The sequence below is a fragment of the Volvox carteri genome (genome assembly GCF_000143455.1).
Source record: "Volvox carteri f. nagariensis unplaced genomic scaffold VOLCAscaffold_39, whole genome shotgun sequence".
NCBI classification, from domain to species: Eukaryota; Viridiplantae; Chlorophyta; class Chlorophyceae; order Chlamydomonadales; family Volvocaceae; genus Volvox; species Volvox carteri.
In genome coordinates this window covers 805,009-823,756 of record NW_003307582.1, presented here as the reverse complement: position 1 = coordinate 823,756, position 18,748 = coordinate 805,009, and the positions used below count along the sequence as shown (strand labels likewise).

The window sequence follows — 18,748 nt, the reverse complement described above, 5'->3', positions numbered from 1 at the left end:
CGAAAAGGTTTCCTACGAGCCCCTCATACCCTGCTCCCGACCCCACTCATCGCAAAAGTAAGAAAGCAATTTGTCTGAGTATATATTACATTCGTCAGCCGCCGCCATCACGCGCCACCCGGGCGAAGACAAAACAACAAACATGGCACACGCAAGCGTCCTGCCAAAACTTGTGTCAAGACCTTTCCCCCAACATTAAAATGTGATCCCGAACCCACAGCTGCCTCTCATGCAGCAAGCAGGGCGATTTCTCCCCCCCATCTCCCTGACAGTGGTCTCATAATGCACCCCCAGCCACCCACAAGTCAATGTTCTGTACAAGTTGCAGTCATACCCCAATACCCCACAAGCTACGACATGTCGGGCCCCCCCCCCACACACATCCCAAACAGACAAGCTCCCAACACGTTTCCCTCCTCACCTTGCCGCCATCCCCTCATCCTTCCCTCTCCACATATAACTTCCAGATAACACGCCGGCCACTCACATCTCTCTCCTGCCCCCAGCCCTCTGCCAGGAACCCCTCTCCTCTGCTCCTTCAAACGCCCCTCCCTCAAACCTAGAAAGCGCCTCCCTCCCACCCACCCCACCTCCCCCCCACCTGGCGCCCCTGTTGGCCTATAGCGGCCCCTTTAGTCCCCTTCGCCCAAAGCCCCCTTGCCCTGCCCGCCTAGTCGTCCTCCTGTTGCGAGGCGCCTGCAGGCAAGGTGGCAGCAAAGGCAGGGTACTTGGCCGCGACTGCGGAGTGAGCGCGCACGTCCCACACCACCACCTCCCCGCCCGCCCCTCCCGCCGCCAACAAGTACGGCGCATCCCCGCAGAAGGCCGCCGAGAATACCGCCCCCGTGTTGAGGTCCTGGGTGCACACGAGGTGGGGCGCATTGCCGGCCAGGTCCCACAGCTTGACCTGCTCGCCCGGGTGGGGCGGGGGATGCGAGGCCGAGGAGGAGGTTGGGGAAATAGAGGGAAGCAGAGTGTTGGACGTATCTGTGTATGGAACATGCAGTCCTGATTAGATGTAAACAGGGTTGGAAGTCATCTAAACCTAAACTTCTAAACTTAGATGAGAAACTTTAGAAACTAAACTGAGATATTACATGGGATTTTTTGGCGCCTTAGTTGTACGGCAGCTCCGAAACCTGAGGAGCGACCTTAGGTAGTCCTGAGAAACTTTAGAACAAGCTGTCTGAGGACTCATCCAATAGTTAGAGCATGCCGCCGTACAGGGACATCTATGCCAACAGCAAGAAGTACGCCACCCTCATGCAGCCAGTCAGCGACGCCATTCACCAGTTCGAGGGCGACAGGCCGTCCATTGGACAGGTTCTGAAGGTGCAGCGCGCTCTGGACGCGCACTTCGCGGAGTTTGACAAGCAAAACCCCGACATGATGGTGAAGCCGCGGGGCAACAAGGAGGCTGTGGGTGTGCAGAGCGTGTACGAGCAGCGGCGTGGGAGCACTCTGTCCAACGCGCTTGTCCCGCTCGCCCACGCCCTCGACCCCATCAACTTCGTTCAGCTGAATGGCGGGGACAACTGGTTTCCGCCGTTTCACTCAGCAAGGAGGAGCGGAAGGACGCCCGTAAGCTGGCGGCTGAGGTGTATGCGGGCAACGGTGAGGGTGCAACGGAAGAGGACCGGCGGGCGGACAAGGTGTGTTTGCAGCACTGGCGTGTTGTTCTTGGTGAGCGCCATCAATCCTATCTAGCTGCTGACAGCACGTGAGATTGCATCGTGTTTTAAACAGGCTGTTGTGTTTCACCTCCTTCTCCAACGCCTGCTGTGTTTCAGGAGATGCTTTCTGAGTGGGGCACGCTCGCCCTAATGGGCGTCCCCGACGACTGCAAGGAGCACATGGAGGTGCTGACCGCGCGCAAGACTGTGGAGAGCAAGGCCGGCAATTCCACCACAGTGTCAGTGCAGATCGCGGGCATTGAAGCGCGGCTAATGTTCTGGTCGCGGCACATGTCCGTGCAGTACCCAGCACTGGCGAACGTGGCGGACCGTGTACTGCGCATGCACACGACCACTGGTCGCGGTGGGGCAACATTTTCAGCAAGGCTCGCAACCGCCTGGCGCAGGAGCGGGCGGAGAAGCTCATCTACATTCGCCAGAACGACGACTCCAACAAGGGCAAGGGCAGCCGCCTGTCGGACGAGGAGGTGGTGATGACTCTGCTGGCTGCAGAGGATGAGAAGAGCGCGCGTGTGTAATGGGCGGCGGGGTACACCGACTGGCACGTGGTGCCTGGTGTCGTGGTGTGCAGTTCAGCAGTTTGCCAATCGCTGTGTTCTTTGGAGCGTTTAGGGGCTTGCTACTTGCTATGTAATGCTCGTTTCCATGGGTGTGCAGTGGCTTGCAGGCGGTGGTGTCCCGTGGGTCCCTTGCCCCGTGTGCCAACTGAGCACCTTTCGCTGCGCACACTCAACGCAGCGCAAAACTATTGAATTATCGTTAATAAGCAGCAAATGGGGATTCTAATTCCTAAGTTTCAGCCTAAACGACCCTTCCGCCAGAAAGTAGCCGAAACCTTAGTTGAGATTTCTAAACTTCTCAACTAAACCTAATTAGTTTCTAAGGAAGTTTAGTTGAGATAATATTTCCATCTAAGGAAGTTAAAAACCCTAGATGTAAACTTACTGTGCCGTACTGTGCTGTACATGTTCACGTGAAGCAACCAAGGTTGCAAGCTCAGCACCCGGGGAAGCCGCTGTAGCCCACCCACATGAGACGAAAATTGTGAAATGAACACGCCGCGGCATCAGGCCGCGCAAATGACTGCCGCGCGGGGAAGAGAGAAAGGCTCGCATGATTTGGCCCCTCCTCCCCTTATGCGCTCTCTCTGCGTCTTTCCCCCCCCTCCCTCTCTCTCTCTCCCCTTCTCTTCCTGCAGGGCCGCTTTCGGGCTCTAACCAGGCCGCGGAGGCCCCCTTTACGCACACACGCACACACCTTCTTGTCTGTAGAGCCCGTGGCCAGAAGCCCGCGCACCGCCGGACAGAAGCTCAACGTGCAGGCGGGCTTGTCGTGGGCGGACAACCGGAACAACGAGGCGCTGCCTGCAGTGCGGGTTGTTAAGAGGGAGGGAGGAAGGGAGGGATGAATGCGCGGTTGAAGCTAATTACTCGAAGGGTAAAAGCATAGTGGAGGAAGAAACGACAAAAGGCTGTAGCGCACGTGTTGAGCATAAATGAAGGCAAAAACAAAGCTGGATGTATGATCCAACTTATGTGCATTCAGTCCTCTCTTTTTAGCATCTGAATGGGCTGCTGCACGATGTAGTAAAAGATGTATGAAGCCTCAGAAACCGATGCTATGCAACTCCCATTCGGGCCTCCGGACAGAAGTTTGCTCGTCCATCCGCCCACCCATCCACCCTCACAGCCAAGCAGCCAGCCCACATAACCCAGCAGCGAAACAAGCCTCGCTTTGCTTCAGTCCTCGCTTCACCCCTGTAACAGACTTACTTGACAGCTGAGTGCTCGCACAGCAGCTTCCCCTTTCGGGGATGAACCAAAAAAGTCAAAAGGGGGACGGGCTCCCGGTTGCGACGTGCGACCCATCTACCCCCCATCCACCCGCAGAGCCACCCAAGCACTCAGACAGGCACCCACCTGCGCCCTTTCTTGCATCGTAATGCGCCACGATGCCGTCCTCAGAGGACACCAGGAAGCAGGTCGGGTCGTGCGGGTTCCAGCACAGCGCCTCCACGTCGGCGGAGACACGCCAACGCGCGGGGTCACCCTGGGGGGTGCGGGCATCCGCCTGGACAGAGGATCGGGGGGGGAAGGGAGGGATCAGGGGGGAGGGGATGAGGGGAAATCACGTGCTGCAAAGGAAATCAGAAATTATGGACTCTGCCGGTGTCCAAAGTCTGAGGAGGGGGTCAGGGGGGAGGGCCAGAGGGATGAGACGAACCACTGGAGCAGGGGGAGGGGGTTATGCGGGGGAGGATGTCGGCTAGAAGGGAGGGCGAAAGAGGAAAAGACGGGAGGAGGAGGGGGAGGAGAGGGTTGTTGGGGCGGGCAGGGGGTTTGGGTCCAGAGCGAGGTGCGTGGGTGTGAGAGTCAGAAGTCAGCCTTGACCCATTCGGGTGTCACACTGTGCGTGGGAAGTTAGGCTGGCGCTACGGCGAGGGTGAATGAGGCGCCACAGCCCCCAGCGTGGTTCGGAGGCCCCCCCTCCACCACGGCCCACCACACCACACCACGCTTCCGTGCTCATTTCCACGTACTTCCAAAACCTTCCTTACCCGCCAACCACCCCGCGCGCAGCGTCTGAGTGGCATTGCATTACTATTACCACCCGACATGGCGACCGATGATGACCGATGTCCAGTCCTTTCCTCCATCCTCGTTCCCCCACCCTCTACCCTTCCGCCCTGCCTTCGACCAGTATCAGTAGCATGGGGGCAGTCAAACCCCCCGGCTTCCTTGTGCATCATCAGCGCCCTTCAGACCCAAGTCCCCAACCCTCCTACCTTCCCCCCACTCCCCTCAGCTACCCAACACCCACTCTTCCCCCCTTGCCCCCCACTCCCCCTTCCCCCCTAACCCACCAGACACACGCTCCGGTCGAAGGACCCGGTGAGCAGCACAGGGGACTCCGCGGGGTTCCACGCCACCGCCTGGACCTTGTCCGTGTGACACCGCAGGGTGTGCTCGCAGACGCCCTTCACCAGGTCCCACACCTGGGGGGGGGGAGCCAAGAGAGGTGCGGTCCAGGGGAGGGCTGGCAGGTGGTGTGCAGGTCGTGGGAGTGGGCAGGGGTGAACGGTCACATGATGCCCTACATCAGGACGCCAACAGGAGGAAGATGCGTGCAATAACTGGATGCTGGATAACAACAATCGCCAACAGCAGCGTCAGCGCCACTACCGCAGGTCAGGAGGAACCAGGAACCAAACCCCGCGGTACCCAGCCCTAACTCTAGCCCTAGCCCGCCTAAGGATGCCCAACAAGAGGAGCCAATAAGTGCTCCATAAAGCACCGGCCCCTATCCCGGACAGATCAAATCTCCCCTTCCCTCCGCGCCCCACCTCCACCCCGGTAGCCTTCTCCTCCTTCTCCTCCTCCTCCTACTACTACTATTACTGCTACAACTACTACTGCTACTACTACTATTACTACTGCTACTACTATTACTGCTACTACTACTGCTGCTACTACTACTACTGCTACTACTACTACTGCTACTACTATTACTACTCCCCCACCTCCCTCACTCCATTAATCCGCACCCCGGTAGGGTTCTATACCCCCGAGGCGCTATTCCATAACCATGCCCCTCCTTCGTCCTTCCCTTCCCTCTTCGCTTTCGATATGCTGTTCTGCCGGCCCCCACACCTCCACCCCCACCTTCTTCTCAAGTCCTTCTCTTTCGTCATGGCTTAGATTCTCAATTCCCGCTCAAACTAACCCTACCCCAGCCCCAAAACCCAAATCCCGTCTCCGGCTCCAACACACCCGCACCCACCCGCGCGCACCCCGTGCTCCCACCTTGACGGTGCAGTCCGCACTCCCCGACGCCAACACGTTGCGGTACTCCCGGTTCCATGACAGGCCCAACACGCTGTCCTCGTGGCTGCCGGGCTGCAGCTTGGGCTTGGAGGCCTTCTTCTTCTGAGAAGACAGACGGGGGCCCAGAGGAAAGTGGGAGGGAAGGAGTGACGGGGGCGATAAGCTAATTCTATGCAAAAAATGGGTTTTTGGCGTACTAGCAGTGTATGAGGGCAACATGGGGAGACGGCGAGGCGTTTGAGAAGGGCGGCCCCCACCGAAGCCCTGAAGCACTCTTTGTGGATGTAGGCCCCTCGCCCTGCCCCGGCTTCTGTCGTGCGGTGCGGTGTTCCCCGCTTTCACCCGGCGGCGCGCCCAACACCGCACAGCACAAAATTCTGGGTTACTGTCGTTGCGCCTGGGCTTGGGTTCAGAAACTCAACTCGAAGAACAACCGCCTGCTGGGCCGTTCGCGTCTGCGGCCTTTGTTGGTGATTTCCCTTCCTAGCCCACCTCCTGCTTCACCAAGGTGCAGGCACACCCGTACAACCCTCCTCCAGTCCCTCCACGACTCATCCCACACCACCCACTACCTTCCGCAGAGCCCCTATGGGGGCCCCAGTCCAACTTCTCCCCCCCGCCCCCAAATCCCGCCCCACCTTCTTTTTCTTCTTCTTCTTCTCCTCCCCGCTGGTGACCCCCGCACCGTCCTCCGCTGGGCCCCCTGCTGCTGCGGCTGCTGCATCCACACCGCCTAGACACAGCACCGGCTCCACCGTATCCACCACGTCTAAATCCCATATTTCAATGGCGGGCTCCAGGGTGCCCACCGCCACCAGATTGCGGCGGGCCGGGTCCCCCCCGGGGTCGCAGTCGAGCCAGGAGACGCAGAGCGGGAAGGCGGGCAGCAGCACTTCGTGGTGGACGTACAGGTTGGCTTCGCCGCTTGCGTCGGCCTCCTCGTATACCCAGACCTCCAAATTGCTGACGTCGTCTTCGTTTTTGGCGGAGAGTATGATGAGGTCTGTGGGGCGAAGGGTGAAGTCCTCGATTTCGCTGTCGTCGTCGCCGAGTTTTAGGTAGGGGTCGTCCTCGCCGGCAGCGTACTCGAGCCGGGCTCGCCCTGACGTGCCGAGGACGCGGTTGATGACGTCGGCGTCGTCATCGCCGGCGTCGTCGTAGTGGTCCATATCGAGTTCGCGCATGGCGTCTTCTAGTCCGCCGGTGCCAGCGGAAGATTTGCCGCCGCCGGCGGCTCGCGAAGAGGCCATCGCTGATGCCACGGCCCGGGCGCGGGCAACTGCCTCATCCACAGGCTCGTCCTTAGCAGGATCATCGCTATCCATATTGTCAGAGTCCGTTTCGGAAGCCTCGGCGTCATCTTCGTCATCATCTTCGCCTTCCCCTTCCGCCTCTATCTGAGCCCGCATAGCTTCCATCTCTTCTTCTGTTGGTTGTGCTACTGTCGGTACAGCTTTTGCAACGCCCCTCGGTATCCATGACACTGCCGAAATCATTGAATTGCGAAAGGAAAAATGCCACCCGAAGAGGAAGCCTCCGTATGAAGCTCTATGGGCAACGTACAATAGTAAAACATAAGGTTATCTGGTGTAACAGGGCACAAGCAATAGGATGGCCCGTACTAACGGAAAACAAGCCAAAAGGTTTTTTTCTGCAGAAGGTGACCGATTGCATCTAGATATCACACATTCATCTAGACTGACAGCTATAACTAGATACAGATATCTCCATAACCAAAAAGCCTAGTTGGCTTTGGTCAAGAACCATTCCGCTTTGGTAGTACACCAAAACTCGCAGCTAGCCGTCTAAGCCGCTTTGCTAACCGAAGTAACAATAACTGAGCTTCAGGCATTCAAGGTGCACACAGTATACCTTGGGCGACGCATGCACCTTGCCCAACAAGTAGAACGACTTGCGGTGATAGACAGCAGACTCGTGTGGCTCACGCTTGGAAGGCATAGGAGTATTACTTATTTCCTGGGTAGCTGGTAGCTGGTAGCAGTTACGGTCGTCGTCTTTGCACACGTTTCATTGTTTGGGATTACAAGGTTGGGGAGCCAGGGATGGGCACATGTCAATCCTTGCAAGAAAACTGTCACACTGCCAACTGCTGTCCCTCGACCTCCCGCGAGTTCAAACCGTTGTGGCCGGATTGCCCGGTGATTTCCCGATCACCTGCACTGGTGCCGCTTTCCTGTGTGGCTCAAGGGAAGCACGAGAAACAATTTACGGATATCACCATGGTTTATGCATTTTTATACCTCTTCCCAGGTTTCCTCTTCATCCCGACTTCGATTATCGGACACCGATTCCCGGTCAGCAATTGAAATGGCGCAGAAAAACGAGTGCTGCATAGAAAATGAAATACTTAAATGATACTGCGTCGCAGGCGTAAGACTCTAGCAAGTGCACGATTAGCCTCTATCTGTTGGCTGTCGAGTCGAAAAGCAGGTTTGCTAGGAGCGAGATCTTCAAGGCGGGCGATGCCCGTATGATGCTTAAGCTGTAACACGTATTCATTGTCTTTTGGATTGTTTTTGCTTGGGGATTATTGCCACGGTACCTAACGCAGTAACGCAAAGACCTAGACCTAAGCTGCATTTCGCTTACACAAGATATGCGGCACATCATGTACATTTCAGAGTCACGTTATGATCGATTTCATAGTAAACGATCACCAGTGTAAGAATGTGACACTTTACCATGCTGACGTGGATAACTTCTGCCTGTCCGAAGTCCTTCATCAACTAAGATGGACACAATGCAATCGCAGATTCATGACATAAACATATATCAGAAGTCGATTTTGTGCTTGGGAGTATGCTTACAGCTGAAAGCGACAAAAGCGAGGCAGTGTCGTACACGCCTTTCCTACCCTTCAACTTTATTTGAGCCTGCTGCAAGGCGCCCATAAAGTTGGATATATATACGCATACAAGTGATATCACTACTGACCTGCCATTTCCCCCTATTGGTCAAGACAAATGTTGGCGGTCCAGCGTTCGCCTGCCGCGACGAAGACGCGCTTACCAGCTCGCACTGCAGGCGGACGCCGGAGATGTGCCGAACGTGGACGGTCCTCAGTCGAGGCAGGTGAGCAACGCAGAAGTTTTGGTAAGCTCCAACACCTCCGGCCAGTACGAGTAAACTCTGCGTTCACGATTACGACGCGAAAACATCGTAGAAGCGCATTACTATTGTACTCGCACTAATCGCATGGCGTTCCTGGCATTGATCTTGGCCGCCCGGGCTTGTCCGGACGCGACATCCAAGCCACTTTTGGCCACAACCGACCTGCCTGCATTGCGATGAATGGCCACCTTCCAAGTTTGCTTGCTTGCTCAACGTGTCGAAATCACTGCAAAGGGTCAGCACATCCATCACGACTATCGCAACGCGCTCCTTCCTTCAGGCATTAACGGACCTAGTTCTACTGCTGACCATCAAAACTCCTATCTTCACGTGGCGAACGGCAATGGCCATGGATCCAGCCATTCGCAGGTAGGACATGTTATGTTGGCGTTCCCTGGCGCTGCAGCCATTGTACCAGAATCCCACCGAAACCCCCCTGGCACAGGAAAACAACTTAGCATCAACCAGTTTTCCTCGTATGGCCGCTGCAGTTTAACCTTACACCTGAATTTAATGCGGAGTCGCTGGCGCCTTCACCCGCGGACCCGCACCAAATTCCCGAGGTTGTGTGGGGCCCTGGGAAGTCAGCGGACCAGATTGCCATGAAACTGGTGAGCAGGTCCACATACGCTTTCCTCGGTGGTGTGTTCTTGAGCCAATACAAGAGCCATGTGAACCATGATTTTGCTCAAGGTTGAAGAGTTTAAGCGGTCTGGTGTCCCAAGTACACACAGTAGAAACCACACTAATTGAAGGCTACAACTGTCCCCAATTGGCCCGCTTGCCCTCCCTGACCTCCGGGACCCGTAGATGAGCTTGACGGAGCGACAAAGAGTGGCGATTGCAGCGCGGATCGACCCCGCGACCTACTCTGCGGTGCGCATGCATGCACCGGGTGGGTTGCGGTTTGATATCTACACTGAGATCTACACTGATTTTTCAGAGCGCAGGATTTGGTTGTGTTGCAGCAACGTGCAAGTGGCTGAACCAATCCAACTGTCGCATGAATTGAATGGCGCTGGAACGCACTTTATATATTTCACGATTCTGGAGCCCAAAATTTTTGTGCTGAGTATTCCGGTCAAGAGGCAACAAAATCCTCAAGAAGACGTGCATGGCGGGCATGCGTCGCGCAGGTCTGAGCACTCTCATACTAAACCAACCCGCGTACCCGCATGTAGTACCTTACCCCTACCTCACGTGGCTCAGCAACCATCCGGCGCCGCCATGTTGCGCCATGCGCCGTCGTCGTCAATAATCCTACATCCGACAACCCAGCCCGTTGCACCTTCGACTTTTGCAAACCTTTTTTTCCGATCACTGGTTGCACTCTCTTCAGGTGTCGAGTACAACGCCCGTGCGCGCACACTCAAGCTCAAATCTGCGACCGCCGAGCAGCTGCCCAAGCCGCGAAGGCTTCCGGGCTCTGTGGCGATCGTTTCCGCCGACACGGCCGACCAGGCGATTGCGGAGGAGGTTCGCGTGCTGAGCGACTACATGGGCGCTTACAGCTTTCAGATTCGGGACGTTGGGGCCGCTAACCTGCACGGACTGCTGGCCAACGTGGCGTCCTTACGTGCCGCAGATGTGGTGGTTGTGGTGGCGGGCACGGACTGCGCACTGCCTTCTCTGGTGGCGGGTATCACTCAAAGCCCCGTGGTAAGCCTACCCGTGGACATTCCTTACCTCGCCAAGTCTTGTCTGATGGGAAGGGGGGTCGGTAAGGTACTAGGCCACACACGCGGCCACGTGGGTACGTGTAGGCGCACAGCATGTGGATTTTCACTTGTGCCGTATATGCTGTACAGGCGTACGGGCACTGGTGTTGACTTTAGGTAGCACTTGTTAATTTCGGCGGTTGGAGGCTGCTTAAGCGTCTGGGGATGATGTACATGTACACAGAACGGAATATCTAAAAACAGCAATGCGGCTCTTGATGTCCTCAACGGCCACTAGCTCCTAGCAGAACTCCCCCGCATATAGCTCACACGTGACGTACCATATGACTGATGGCTGCGTATCCATGACTTCATTCGACCTGTGGCTGTGCGCCTCCTCGGTCTCGGTTTCCTCGTCCTGTGGTATGACGACACCACCTCCACGCCGTGAGCAGATTGCGGTTCCCACCAGCGCCGGTTTCGGAGCCGCTCTGGCGGGCATGGCACCACTGCTGGCGTCCCTTAGTACCAACACGCCGGGCATCACGTTGTGCAACATTGACAACGGATTCGGCGCAGCGGCCATGGCGGTTCGCATCCTGAAGATGGCTGCGCGTCTGCACGTGGTGCGGTCGGCGGCGGAGGCGGCGGCGGAGGCCGCGGTGGCGGCGATGCACGCGTTGGACAGCGCCCGGTCGGCCTCTTCCCCTTCTGAGAACTAAGGGGTTGCGATGTGTGCGTAATGCGGGTGGGGTGGGGGTGCAAAAGCGTATGTGGTAAGTTAGTATAAGCAAGTTCGGGTCAGGGCCAGGGCCAGGAGGGGAGAGAGAGCATCAAAGAGAGAGCGAGAGAGAGGGGGGGGAGCAAGAAGGGAAAGAAACGAGGGGGGAGGGGAACCGCCAGGCTTCTGTGGGGGGGAAAGAGACAGACAGTCGATGTGCGCGATTTGTGCATTGGCCGGTGTATGTTTGTATGTATGTATATGCGTTATGCGCTTATGTATGCACGCGTCAAAGGGCGACGTGGGGTCCATCTGCGGCTTGCCGGGCTGGTGAAGCGGACGGTGGGATGGACGCGGTCGACCAACTGACAACCGACCAACAAATCGTCGCCCACTTTCCTGTCTTCCACCTCTCTGGCGCGTTTTGCCGTTTTTGCCTTCCTAACCTACCTGGAGGTCTTAAGTGTTTTTCCCCTTCCACTCCCCTCCCACCAGTCTCGAGTGGTTGGAACAATAAGAGCAGGCATTCATTACTAACCGTTTCCACAAGGCTTGTTTCGGCCGACCTTGTTGAAAGGACGTATAGAGATGTATTTCGCCCCGTCAGCGGAACATAAAAAACCGAGTGGTGTACGGCATTTCCGCCTGCTTGCCTGCCCATTGGAATCCATGTGTGGAGTTGTCGGAGCTTTGAGTTGCGCCGTACAGCGGCTGTTGGTGTATTTGATGTGTTTTTCGCCTTTTGCGTGTATTTCGTTGATGCATCTGTCTGCCGCTGAGGGGCTGCTTGTAGGGTCATAAGTTGGAGAGTCTGACCTCTCACTTCGTCGTCTCGTTGTCCAGTCGTTGCCCAACCTTGTGAAAGGTGCACCTCCTATCCAGCCATGTTCTCGCGTAGGAGTGGGGATGTCGCTGTGGGATGTATTCGGTGTGCGGGTTGATAGATCAGGGTTGAGCGCCCCATGCCTGGGCATGTATTGCGCGTTGTTGTTCTCGCATCATCATTGCAGTGTCATCATGAGTTGCAGCAAAACCAGCTGGACCATTAGTTTTGTGTATTTCACGATTTCCAGGCTCTAGGTGCTCAAGAGCCAAATCGAAGTGCTGCATCAAGTCCGAAAGGGATCCTGGCCGCAAGGAAGTTTTCGGATGTCTCTTCAGTCGGGGGAAGTTGTGGCGAAGAGATAACGATGGTGTCGATGTGCATGCGGCCCCTCTAAAACCGCCCTTCAACCGCTTTCGGATGTACAACAGAAAGGCTCATGCTGTGTGCATGCGCGTGTCGGTGTGCGTCTATTATTATTCGGGCGCGCACCACACGCACCACACGGCCCACACGGCCAAATCGAAGCGCGATATAAGCTGCGTCTGAGCGCGCAGATGTATGTGTGTGTTTTAGTGTGTGCGTGTAATGCGCTTTTCGTTTCTTGCATCCTACTGGCTGTGCCGTATCTATATATTTATTATCCACCGGTCTCATGACCCGTGGTTCGGCTCGACCTATCTTTCTATGGCAACTGAGAGAGCTCCAGTGGCAGTGCTTTCATGGTCATGGCGGAGTTCGCCCCCTGTACCGGCATGGGGGTCGTAATCAGCGGTTTAAGATTTTGCCGAGTTCACAAGCATGTGGCGATATTGCGTATGCGGCGCGCAGTCCTTGCTGCTTCCTGATATATCGGTCATGAGTTGCGACGGGCATAATGCAAGTCTGTGTTGGGTCCGTTTGGCGCCTCAAATTGTCGGAAGCTCGTTGGTGTGTTTGATTTTCTGTCGCCAGCTTGAAGTCGCGTGAAGTCGTCGGGCATTGTCGTCTTTGTGGCGAGAAGGTTCGTGCCGTGGTTGGTGTCCTGGCGGTGTTCGGCAGCCTGATTGTACGGAATAGCTGGCTGTTGAAAGAAGGCACACGGGAAAAACGGGTTGAAAGGAGGGTGAGCTCGGGGTCCTGCAGTCCCAATTCGGCTGCATCACTCCGCTTCTCATCACTGCACCACCTGGTGTACAGCACATCGCTTGTGCGTGGCCGGCACCGGTGCACACGGTTTTCACGTCCATGGGGGTGTATGCCCCCCCTCCTCCTCCTCCTCCTCCTCCTGCTTCATGCTGTCTAGACTGGGCTGGACTAGGTTGGGATGTTGATGGTCGTCTAATGAGGGAGCTGGGACGCGGGAGCTGCTGCCGGCATCATTTCCGTTAGATGCGGTGATGGGGAAGGTTGATGAGCCCGGAAAAACCTGTTCTTGTCAAAGTTCAACTGCTAGTTCGGTGACGTGTCGGTGACGTATCGAGGCTTAAGGCGATTCCATGTGCTCTCCGCGCGGGGCGCTGAAAGCTGGGGGGAAAGATGTTGCGGCAGTAGTGTGCCCTTGCGATGAGATGGCCTCAAGCCCGATGAACCTAACCCTGCGCCTTTACCAAGAGATTTCGTCACGGTTGGAATCAAAGCAGGACTTGTTGGCAGGATGAGTTTGAAGACCTTTGCCAGAGATCAGCAGCCCTTGGCATGTTTTCCTTTTTGGAGGCTACGAAATGTCACTGATGCTACTCGCAGAGCAGCTGCTGCGGCTTTTGTCTGGCTATCCCGAGATGTGCCAGAGCTTTTTTTGTTGTTATCTTGGAAAATATTTAATTGGAAGCTGGCACATAATGAAAGAAGGATTGCATTTCGTTGCTCTGGTTTCATTGCGCTGGTTTTAGTCAGCACGTCGAATGCAGGGTGAACGCCTGGCATGACAGTTGGGATACGGTATAGTTTTGGCGCATATACATTCCACATGCTGAGCGCGTTCTGCTGTAATTTTTGTTTGTAGGCGATTTTGGCTGCCAAGTAAAGCGTTGATGGCTGAATGTTGACATGCTGTTGCGCGCACCTCATTTTGAATTGCAACGTTCTCTTCTTTTGGTGGGCAGGGGTGCAGGTTACAGCAGTCGTAGGATCTGAGGGACTGGCAACTTTGCTTAGCACCTTGGAAATCCCATTTTTCATATAATGGACTCTGCGTTTCATGCAGGCGTATCGTACAGGGGCTCCGCAGTTTAGCAGGCATTGTAATAGTTGCACTTCGTCCCTTGCGAAACCGCTATCACGTCAAAGGAAGTATAACATAAGATAATTTACCATGGACTTCGCGTGCTTCTCGTCGTTTACATGGCAGCCTTTCTCTATATGCAGCGCTGTCCGTAGGCGTGCTTGGATTCAGCCCATCATGGACCTGCTTCCCTCCCCATCCTGGGGATGTTATGCTGCTGGAGCTGTGGCTATTCCTAGTGCCCACCATGCTCACAATCCACTTAGCCTATTCCTCTTGACCTTACAGCACCCGTTGAGTACAATACTCGAATTCTTATAACCCATGGATAGACACACAGCCATGACCCCCCTCCTGGGCTCCGCTGCGTATCTGTTTTCCCTTCTCTCCTCCTCCTGGTTCCAGCTCGCCATCGAATGGCCCCATCATCACAATCATGAGCCGTGTAAAGAGGGGCTTTCCAGCCCGGCTACCCGGCACCAAAGCGCCCTCATCTCATATCCTCGAGCTAGCGCTACCTCTTTTACCTTGTGCTTTAAGATGTCTCAAGACCGCCTGGACGCCAGTGTACGCCATGTACCGCACACATGTGTGCATTTCATGAGGGCTGCTCGTTTTGATCACATGTTACTATGTATTTTACACTTGTCTGCCTCTGCAGCCAAGCCAAGCCAAGCCAGGACTAGCTAGCCAGCTTACGGAACAAGCTGGGCATGCAGCCAGCCAGACGCGGCGGCTCACTCTCGACATGGGTAGTGTCACTGTCACATCCACCCTCGACCGCACCTGGGTACATGGCGTGTTCCCGCCGCCCCGAAACCATCACCACATCATCATCAGCACCAGTAGCGCAACAACAGCACAGCCAAGCCGCTGCCTCCTGCCGCTGCTGTTGCATCAGCATCGGCAGCATGAGCAAGGGGGAGTTGGGGGTCGTGGACGGAAGCTGCCCATGACGCGCAGCCTGTCACTCCTCCTAGTGGAAGCCAAATCCCCTAGAAGTGAGGAGTTCCGATCACTGGATAGACACCGTCACCGTCACCTCATGCAGCATCCGCTGGATATCTACCCCCCAGATGTGCCCTCCGCACCGCCATAGCTCTTAAACGACAACCCTTACGAGTCAAGGAATACAGTCCTTAATGCTCTTGTCCTTTTCATCCTCTCTCTAATTCTTCCACTCTTATCTTATTCTTTATTGTTGTTGTTGCTGCTGCTGTTGCTGGATGTATCGCTCGACGCTGTCCGCAAAGGGGTTTTCTCGGAAGGCGTTGCCGTTGCGCAGAGACATGGCCGCAGTCTGCAGCGCTAGCGGTTTGTCCTGAGCCTGTGCCGCCGCATTGCCAATGGCCAGCACACCGCACAGAGCACGCACCTTGTCTACAAACGTCACCTCCTGCGTGCATCGCGGCCACAGGGACAAGACACCCCAGCACCCAGCCCGGGCGCGGTGAGGGAGGAAAAGAATGAAGGCCAGGGAGGGAGAGGGATTTTCGGGTTTTATTTTGCATATTTCATACATCCCAACCAGGATATCGTAAGCAAGTACCGAGTGCGGTGTTGAACTGCCTCACCTTGGCCGACCCGCCTGACGATAACCCCGCGCCTCCTCCTCCCCCGCCGTCGCTCTGCGGCCCTGCGGCCGGCTTGCCCGCCTGCGCGGCGCCTCCTCCGCTTCCTCCCCCTCCTCCTCCTCCTCCTCCTCCTCCTCCCCCGCCTGAAGCTCCTGCTGCACCTGCACTTGCGCTTTGGCCCCGCGGCTCCGCTGGGTAGGGCTCGGACGGCGGGGCTGGCCCCGATATCGGCGGTAGCAGCGGCAGCGGCTCTGGCTGCTGGGTCTCACGTGGGGCCGCCGGCCGTAACTCCTCCATCCTGTGTGCGGATGCATCGCATCGCATGGGCAACAATGCAACACAACTGCAGCAGACGAAAGAGCCAGCTGGAGAGAACTGCTTTTCCCTTGGAAATGAGCAACAGGCAACGATGTACTTCCCAAGCAGGGTCCCAATCCAAGCAGAGAGCCAGCTGTACTAGGATGAGGGCTGCAGGTGATGCTGGAGGGCATAAGGGCTAGCAGGTCCTAGCTAAGGGCGCCCCGAGGCCGTGCGAGGTCCTACGTCTCCTGTCGTATGGCCTCTGAGTGCCGCTGCTAACGTGGTATGGTGCCAAAAGAGCAATTCAGCAGCGAAAGGTGAGGTGGCAATGTGGTTCCGTTGACAATACTACCACCACATGACGAGAGTGCCAAACAAGCACTGGCACGACGTCATATTCACAAATGCATATCACTACGGACACGCTCTCTCTCTCCCTCTCTCTTCCCCTTTTTCTCTTTCACATGCTCCGGGCGCACCCACCCACGCCTTCACACGTACCCATGTGCGAATGTACACTTGTCACCGTACGGGCAGTGTCCCTGCGTCATAAACTTCTCGCACAGGCGGGTCTTCCGGGCGCCCTGGCTCTTGCCGCGCCCTGAACCCAGCGAATCACCCATCATCATCATCTGCTGCTGCTGTTGCCCGTGAACCTGTCGGCCATCAATTGCGACAGACAGACGGGAAGTGGTGATGGTTAGCTTCGGTGAGTGGGGTGTTGTCGCGGGTACCCGGGTGGCGAGAAAGCGTGTGAGGGTGGGGGGAGGGTTGGGGCAGCGCGTGAAAGTAATGAGTGGGCGAAAGCAAGGCTGAGGCGCTGGCAACTAGGAGGTGGTCGTTCCGAACCAGATGCGAGACCTGCGGTGGAACTGCGGGGCGGTCAAAAGAGGTGGGGCGAGGGCGCAGTGTCCAAAATGTGCCCGGAATGTTGCAAGTAGGGAGGATGACCTGTCGTAGTACTACAACTGCTATTGTCGCGCTATTACCTGTCGCATTACTTTGCAATGTGAGAAGGTGAGCGATGCGTTGACATTCACAACAGGGCAAGCAACAGTATGAGGCAACGTAGGGAAGTGCGGGAAACTTTATCCGACAAAAGCAACGAAACAGCACTTCTCACCTCGTCTGTTGCGCCACTCATGACTCCTCCGCCTCCACCACGGGCGCCGCCTCTCCTGTCTCTGCCTCCTCCTCCTCCTCCTCCTCCCCCCCCGGGTCGTTCCCCTTGCTGACCCTGCTGAACCCCTGCGACCCCACCGCCTCCACCTCCACCGCCACCACCTCCCCGCGATTCGTGCGCGTACTTGCAGTTATCGCCGTAGCTGCATGTGCCAGTCTGCATGAACCTGCAACGGAAAAGCAACAGCAGCAGTAACAGCAATAGCAACAGCAGTATCAGCATTGGCAACAGCAGTATCAGCATTGGCAACAGCAGTATCAGCAGCAGTAGCGGTAGTTCCCAGGTGTCTCAGCGAATTAACCCGAGAAGAGTCGCAACGTCCCCCCCCCTCACAACACACACAGGAAGACAGTGTACATGTCCAATCCATGGTCCGCACCATAGGCCACCGGGAACAAAAAGAAGTTTAGTCGTCCATACAGCCCGATAACGCTGTCCGGCACCTGCCGCAACCCAAGAAGATATCAACCGGCCAGACCTGGTCAGTCAGCCCTGAATCCCGGAATCCCCTGCCCGGACAAAAGACGCGACCTAGGACGCGACCGTCAAAAGCGGGACTCGCCCCGCAAGCGCCCACATACTTCATGCAGACGCGGTTCCTGAGGAAGTCGCCGCCCTGCCTGCTGGCACCGCCGGGCCCGCCACCGGCCTGGTGCTCGTGAGCTGTTGTCATGGGAACCATGGGACCGTTCGGTCCGTGAGAAAGGGGGGGCATGCCGGGTCCTTGCTGCATGCCGGGTCCTTGTTGCATTCCCGGTCCGGACATCATGCCATGACCTGGTGGCATCCCGGGCCCGCCCATGCCCTGGCTACCCATGAATCCAGGTAGTCCCTGCCCTGGCAGACCCCCCAAGTTGTTCAGGCCCTGCACGATCGCGTTCGGAACAGATCAGCGGCATGTTCTCCATCAAACAAACCAGCTTTATGTGATCTTCACATCGTAGGAATACACTCACAGCGCCGAAGGGGCCACCCATGGGAGGGCCGCCCATGGCCGGACCGCCCAAGGCAGCGAAGAAAGGGTTCGGAAACATTTCTCCCACGAATAACCAATGTCTTCAGTAATAGGATTTGCAGTTAAATAGGATCACCCGTGCAAGTAATGTATTTCGCGCTATGCAGAATCAGAATGAAAATTAGCTGATGGTGAAGGTTAAACGCGACTAAATGAACGAATGCTCATTCCATAAGAATTCTAGGAAACTCTACGATTGGAAGTGTCAAGCCCTATCGGCCGTCCCACCAGTCTGGTGTTCCAGGAAGTAAGTATATGCGTTGCAACGTGTTACTCCACAGCCCGGGTAATGACTAGTAATTGTAATGGTACCAGGCACTTGTCGCTAGTCGCTTTGTCTGCAGGGCGGGTTGTAATGCTATGTGCACGCCTTATACGACAGCTACTGCCATTGCTTTCCGCCTTCGCCGTTGAAGTCTGCACGCGGTTCCTCCAGCACTGTGGTTTCCGGCATGGCTCTGCATTTGCTCGTCCCTGGGGCGGTTGAGGGTCTCCTTGACAAGAGCTATCTATTGACGTTCGCCCTCATCGGGTGCATCGTCGTGTGCACCACCCTGATGTATCCACCACCACCATTCCAGCGCATTTGTAACACGAGTCGAACGAGAGCTTGCCACGACC

The 18,748-nt window shown here is 56.3% G+C and overlaps 2 protein-coding genes across 2 annotated transcripts; one reads left to right on the top strand and one right to left on the bottom strand.

Annotated features, from left to right (window-relative positions):
• Positions 1 to 670: 670 nt before the first annotated feature.
• VOLCADRAFT_64280 (uncharacterized protein) lies at positions 671 to 7,014 on the bottom strand (the record flags this gene model as incomplete). The annotated part of the gene is made up of 7 exons (XM_002953877.1): positions 671 to 907; positions 2,952 to 3,054; positions 3,598 to 3,764; positions 4,558 to 4,689; positions 5,498 to 5,620; positions 6,157 to 6,180; positions 6,247 to 7,014. The coding sequence occupies 7 exons, from the start codon at positions 7,012 to 7,014 to the stop codon at positions 671 to 673; spliced, it is 1,554 nt and encodes a 517-aa protein (XP_002953923.1).
• A 2,190-nt stretch (positions 7,015 to 9,204) lies between these two features.
• Positions 9,205 to 11,030, top strand: VOLCADRAFT_64260 (uncharacterized protein; the record flags this gene model as incomplete). The annotated part of the gene is made up of 4 exons (XM_002953958.1): positions 9,205 to 9,261; positions 9,461 to 9,545; positions 9,990 to 10,309; positions 10,764 to 11,030. Coding segments are annotated over 4 exons (729 nt in total), but the record flags the coding sequence as incomplete, so codon positions are not given.
• Positions 11,031 to 18,748: the final 7,718 nt, after the last annotated feature.